Below are 7,026 nucleotides of genomic sequence, written 5' to 3' on the forward strand. Positions count from 1 at the left end.
CCCCGCTCCCACTGCCCGCCCCGAGGCGGACGACCGAGGCCTAATCGCCTCCAGGGCTGCGGGGCCTAGAGAAGGAAAGAGCCCAAGCCGAGGAGGGTGCCCCCAGTGCCGACTATGCTCCTCCGCACGGCGGCGGCGCCCTCAGGCCAATACACTGACGGCCCGCGACCACAGGCTCAGGCTCTCCTGGTTCACGTGCTGCCTGCCGGAAAGACAGTTTCACTCTTACCCTCTGCAAAATCCTCCTTAACATGGTTTAAACACCACCCGGCACCGCCGCGGTGACTCTCCGGACCCAGCGGCCCCCACGCGGGGTCACTCACTACTCGGGGGTGTGCGGGCGAGAAGGACTGTGCCGATAGGGGACTGGGGAAAGAGGTTGGGGCGAGAAGGTGGCGATTGCCTCGGTGGCGGTCCCGACTTCCCCACAGGCGGCGAGAGGGAGAGCGCGCAAGTGAGCGAGCAAGAGGGGAGGGAGGCAGCGAACGCCCGCCCGCCGGGCCGCTCCCGTAACTGACAGCTGGGCGGGCCGCCCGCGGCCGCTGGAGGGCGGGGCTGACGCCAACCCGCCCTCAAGGCCTGGCAATCCGCGGGGGGCGGTGCTGGAAGAGGGCTGGCCTAAGCCTGCGACCAATTGGAAGCGGCGGCAGCTTGGGCGGCCGCGTGACGGACAGGTGGCAGGACGTTAACGCCTCCGCTCCTTCCGGCGGGCCGAGCGGACGACGGGGCTGCCAGGCGCACGCCCGCGCTCTGTCGGAGGCCGCGCCCCCGCGCCGGCCGCGTGACCGCTGAGAAGTGGGTGGGGACCCGTAGGCCTGCCCTAGGGGTGTTACTGACCAGAACGGGAGGAGGGGGCTCCTGGGCTGATACCTGCTGCTCCGTCTCGAGTTACTATATAAAATTTGTCAGCGTGACTCTTTTCTTGACCGCCTTGGCTCTGGACACGGCCTCCGAGCCTCAGCTGGAGCGTCATTTTTGCTGGAAATGCTGACTCGACGTCTGAGCCCTTGCGTGGAAGCAGGAGGGTCGCAGACCTCCTTAACCGGTCTGTTGGACTTCCCTGGCCTTTTCTAATCCCTAGCTTCCCTTCACTACTCTCTTCCTGCTTCTGATTTCAACCAGTAAGAAAGTAAAGAAAATCAGAAAAAAACAAAAGAGGATGTGGTAGTAAGAAGCTGGAAGCAGGCAAGAGAAGTTTGGAGTTCTTATTGGATCATTGTTAGGTGCTGTCAAGTCGGCTCCGACTCACAGGTACAACAGAACGCAACACTGCCAGGTCCTGTGCCATCCTCACAATATTGCTATGTTTGAGCCCTTTGGATCACAGCAACAATATTTAATGAGCTGATATTAATGCGCTTTCTCTTAATAAAGCCCATGCTCGGCCTATTCGCATAAGGATTTTAAAAACCTATTCTGATAATAGACATATTGAAGTAAATCATTTTTAATCCCTTCTGTTTTACAGATTAGGAAAAACAATGAGGTCAGACATAAGTAGCGTGCCAAAGTAAGGATGTGGACTTGGAACTGGCTTCCAGGCAAGATGTCATTATTTAAACTCGAAAATCACAGCTCCTGAGCCTTACTATTCTGCTAATGTTCACAAGGCAAGAGGTTGGCCTTTAGTCTGGAAGGAAGAGAGAAGTCTTTAATATTGCTTAAAAAGGAGAGGAGAGGAAAGACTGCAAGTACTAGCCTTGTTAGAAAAAAACAAAACACCCTTGAATTCAATTTAGCAATGAATGGAGTGCTCATTGGAAAGTACTTTCAGATTTTTTGAGAAGATGGAACAAATTATTACTTTCAAATGTGTTAATGAATGTGAAAATGTTTTGTAAAGTGTAAAGCACTATATAATATAATATGTCTACCCGAAATATATTCTGCTTTTGACTCTGGGGGGGGGGTGCATCGGAATAGCCATCCCTACAACTAATTATTAATCACTATTGATAATAATGCACTTAAATATGTCCAGGCAACCAAAGTAAAGCACACACTTTTCCATCTTTCCAAACAAAGATGCTTTATTTTCAGACAATACGGGAAACATTCTACTATGTGACAGCAACATAGGTGAAAAATGGACATTTGTTTCACTTTTATTATTTTTCAAAAAATTGGTTTAAAATTGCTTATTAGCATTGTATGCCAAGGCTTTCTCTTTACTGGAATTCTCCTGTGGAATCTTTTAACTAATATAGTAGGCTCGCATCCACTGTTTAGCTAGATGAATTATTAAAAAAACTGTGTACTCACCTGCATTTTATGGTAACACTATCACTGGAATAATACACTACAGAACTTAATTACTCTGAAAGAAAATAAACACTGGGTGAAACATAATCATGTAAGAATACCCTTCACTAATCATGCAGTTCCTGCACGTAGCAGTTCCACTTACCCTATCTGACCGCTAATTCTTATCCACTCAGCTCACTTACCTTAATATTCCCACACCAGCAATCCTTTGACCCCATCAAGACTTCCAATCCATTAACACCTCTCATTTTCTTACTACCAGTGATTTTCCTAGTGTCCTAATTTCCATCAAAACCCAGCTCAATGTGTATGTTCAAACATTACAGCCCCCACCACATACTCTTGCAAATAACTTCTTCACCTCTCCATGGTATTTATCTAGCAGAGCCAGAATCCTGCTTAAACCCAACTACCTACCTACTCTATACTACACAGGAGCATACAGATACGTGTATATACCTGGGATTTTGGGGTTCATTTTACATTAATAGCCAGAGATCTCAGGCAGTCAACACTGTCCAGAAGTCCTGTTACACTTTCCTCCTTTTCTCACTCCTTAAAAAAAAAAAAAAGTGCATGCCTCTAGTTGTTTCATTTTCTTACCTCGAATTTTCTCAACCCACTCCAAAGAAGCCTTCTTCGCAACCATTCCAGTGAAGCTGCTCTTATTAAGATCACCAATGGCTGCATGATGCCAAATTCAGTGATGACATTGTTTGATTTTGACTCTCAACTACATTCAAAATAGTTGATCACTCTCTCCTTGGGTTATTTTCTTCTCTTGACACTGCATTTTCTGGTTTTTATTTTCAATGATTACTCCTCAGAATCTGACGGCTTTCCTCTGCTGTATATCTCATGTTAGAGTATACCCACATTCTATCCCAAGGTCCCTTCTTTTATGTATCACACGCAGCCTACAAGACATGTCTTTGCCCAAGACTCCCAAATCTTTATCTTCAGCCCTAACCTTTCCTCAGATTTCTAGACTTGTATATCAAATCATCTACTTCACGTTTCCGCTTGGATGTCTAATGAACATCTCAAACTTAACGAAAAAAAAAATTTATTTACTGTCTTCAAAACTGCTTCTTCACCAGTTTTCTTGTCTCAATATGTATAACTACCAGATGCTTAGTTGGCTCAAACCAAAAATCTTGGCATTATCTTTGACTTCTCTCTTTACCTTACCACTTCCCCTCCATCTAGCCAAGCCATCAGGAAGCCTTGACAGGTCTGACTCAAAAACATATCCCAGATCTTCCACTTCTCTCCATTATCACTCTAGTCCAAGGCACCTTCACCTCCTTTAACTCCTGTGTAGATTACTATAATAGTCTCCTAACTGGTTTCTATTTTACTTTGACTGCCCTACGATCCATTCATTATACAGCAGCTAGGAATACATTTTTAAAATGCAAATCCGATAATGTCACTGTTCTCCTTGGTCATAGCTTCCTATTTTAGGGTTCTCTAGAGAAACAGAATCAGTGAGATATATATACATATAGAGAGAGAGAGCGAGAGATTGATATATATTAATTAGTATATCTATCTATGTATATATAACTATATATAGAAAGAGAGAGACTGGCAAATCCAAAATCTGTAAGTCAGGCGACAGGATGGAGACTCTGTCAGGCTTGTGTCCCAAAATCCACAGGTCAGGCAATGGGAGGAGTAAAGAGAGAGATCTAGCAAAATTGTTTATATACAGTCTGGAGGCAGAACACACACTGAGGAAACTCCCTTTTTGCTTCTAAGGTCTTCAACTAATTGGTTGAAACCCGCTCACATTATGAAAAGTAATCTGCTTTATTTAAGGCCAATTGATTTAATAACATGTAACTACTTCATGACAGCAACTCGACCAAACAACTAGGTACCATGGCCTACCCAACTTGATGTATAAAATTAAGCATCACGCTTTCCATCACAGTTACAAAAAATCCAAATATCTTAACCTAAATAATATATACTTCGCCCAATCTGGTCCTGCCTGCTTCCCTGCCTTCCTCTTATAATACTCTCCCTTTGGCTTACTATACCCTAGTCACCCTGGACTTTAATTCTTCAGCTGCACAATACTTATCCCTGTCTTTGTACTAACCAGTTCCCAGTTAGGAAGTGCTTTTCCCTGAGATCATGTGGCTCACTTCCTGACATTCAGATTGTACCTTAAAGACCTCCTCCTCAGAGAGATTTTTCCAGGACCACATCATCTAAAAAAATCTCCAGCCTCTATCACATCACTTATTTTAAATCTCTGCATAGCAGAAAAAAAGCTACCTTTTTAGATTTTTCTTGTTTGTTTATTTATGTCTCTCCAACAAGAATGTAAGCTCCCTAAGAACAAGGATTGTATCTCTTATTCATTGCTGTATTCCCAACAATTAAAACTCTGCTCTGTCCATCATAAGCACTAACTAAATATTTGTTAAATGAATGAATGAAAAAGGTATATAATTATTCCTATAACAATTGCCTATCAGGGTTCCTCAGTTTAATATCTTCCTTTTGAGAAAATATGGTCCAAATCTAACAATCATGAAAGCAATCCAACAATCTTTTGATCCTATCCGGTAATCATCTTTTTTCTTTTGATATAAAACGTATGTACATTTCTTGACTCTACAAAATTTCCCAATATTATGGAAAACAACTTCCTTCCCTACTTTCTGTAATTAGAACAATGTTAAGGCATTTTCTTCCTTATTAATTTCATGTTTAACAACCAATAATTCATTTGTCATTAGATGCAAGAACATAACAAGCCAAATGCCAGATGATGTCTCAGTATAAATAAGACCAAAACAGTTTATGGATTCTAAGGAATATACACAGGACCACTAACCAGCTATTTGGCATCAAGCAGCTTTTTTTGTTTTTTAACTTAACTGAATTGTTCACTTTTAGTAGTAGCATCATTAAACCAACTAATTGAAGCCTAGTATCAATCTATGCTTCTGTCAGCCTTTAAGGACAGAGTAGGGAGGGAAGCAAAGGCGAGGCCTTTAAGGGAGCGGGGACATACATGAATTCTCCAGTAGCCCCACTGATTTCCTCCAGACTCTGTACACATGCGGTCGCCATGAGTCAGGATCACTGCAATGGCAACTAACAACAACAACTAGTTGACTTGAGCAACCTCAAGAAAAGCATCAGGTCTCATTGAATTTCTTTGGAGTCGTGGGTTAGGAAAGATCCAAAATAATAGTTACATTTTAACAGATACTAAAAAACAATGCCCTTAATATAAAAGTAATAAGCCATGGACTAGCCAATTGCATTTAAACCTCAAGTCGATGGACTACAAAATACACCATTGAATAAAGTAGAGTTGGCACAACAAAAATTCTCATCTCTGATAACGGGGTGAACTTTAAGTACTGATATGGTTCCTCCAATAATAGGCAGGAAGTTCATGGTTTGGTATTTCCTGACCTAGTAGATTTCTCATTTTGCATGGACTTTCTAAGACCACAAATTTCAGGAAAAGAAATGGAAGCTAGGGAAACTAACTCACCTGTGTCTTTGATTTTGTAACTATCCTTTACCTGGCCTGTTTGCTGGTTCAGCAGTAAACCAAAGTGAAATCGATCTTAAACCAAATCCAAGACATCATTCTTGTCAGTCCTCTAACCCAGACCAGCCAGTGGACTCCCTAGCTGAACAGTCACCAAATATAATACAGCACATGGAGTACTACAAAAGATAGTGTGGGTAAGTTCTAGAAAAGGGGCTAATATCTGAATCTATGTTCTCACAGGCTTCTGAAATACTTTTATGTGAGCGGGTGTTGTTATTTAAAGAGTTTCATGTAGAGATATCATCCCAGCATTGGGCAGGGACAGCATTTCCTTGGATTTGCTTAGTCCAGTGATTGACAAAGTGTATCAACTAAGCCACCTCAGTGAAGGGGGAAAACCAAGCACTTGAGACCTTACATTATTCCCCCTCGCATCAGCTAAAGTAGCTGAACTTTTATCTGTTTAACATAAGGGTTTTCTGAGCAAGGTTTTTTTCTAAAAAAGGAGGGGGTGGCTAGTCAGGGATCTATCAGGGTAAAGACAATGTAATTAAAGAGATTTTTTAAAGGAGAGGGCTATTTAAATAGATGTAATCAGGGTTTAGGGAAGTTAAAAAGAAACGGTAAAGCACCCTAGTTTAGTAACAGCAGGAGTTGCCATATATCTAGTTGGGCTAGTGCCTGAAGGGTCAAGAAGAGAGAGCAGTTACCAGAATCCAAACACAGTTGTAGGTGAGGGCTGCAGGACAGGAGTGTGACCTACAGTAGAAAAACATTTAGAAATCACTTAGAAATGGAAGGGTACCAAGGGAATATATGCCCTGGCCTTATCCCTTCCAACTTTCTGGATTTCCTGCTGGTATTTCCTATTGGCCAAACCTAATGAGAAACCTAAGGGCAAGGGACCCTGTGGATACAGTGAGTGGATCAAGTTCAGCTTCCAGAAGTACAGAGCAGGGTGAAACTGGGTGAATAGTGGATCTATTAATATTTTCACTAGTAGATGACCAGTTACTATAAAAGGAATCATGATTTGTAAGGTAAGTCATACACAAATCTATAGTAATTTCTACTGTTTTCCTATTTAAATCAACTAGTAACTAATGTAGATTCTTTAGCATCAAACTGATTTAAATAAAATTGTTCTGTAAAGAGTTATTTGATGTTCTAAAATAAAATACTCAGCAGGGTTCGGTCCTGACACTTCTTTTTTTTTTTTATTTTTTTTTTTT

The 7,026-nt window shown here is 42.1% G+C and overlaps 1 protein-coding gene across 1 annotated transcript in view; it reads right to left on the minus strand.

Moving 5' to 3' along the window:
• Positions 1 to 445, minus strand: part of LOC101352813 (early endosome antigen 1) — a 150,187-nt gene extending 149,742 nt beyond the window's left edge. The window contains exon 1 of the mRNA XM_023738584.1: positions 230 to 445. Within this exon, the coding sequence (XP_023594352.1) occupies positions 230 to 253 (24 nt within the window). The 5' untranslated portion in view covers positions 254 to 445. The remainder of the gene's footprint in view (positions 1 to 229) is intronic.
• Between the last annotated feature and the right edge of the window lie 6,581 nt (positions 446 to 7,026).

Source organism: Trichechus manatus, unplaced genomic scaffold (genome assembly GCF_000243295.1).
Source record: "Trichechus manatus latirostris isolate Lorelei unplaced genomic scaffold, TriManLat1.0 scaffold00119, whole genome shotgun sequence".
Lineage (NCBI taxonomy): Eukaryota > Metazoa > Chordata > Mammalia > Sirenia > Trichechidae > Trichechus > Trichechus manatus.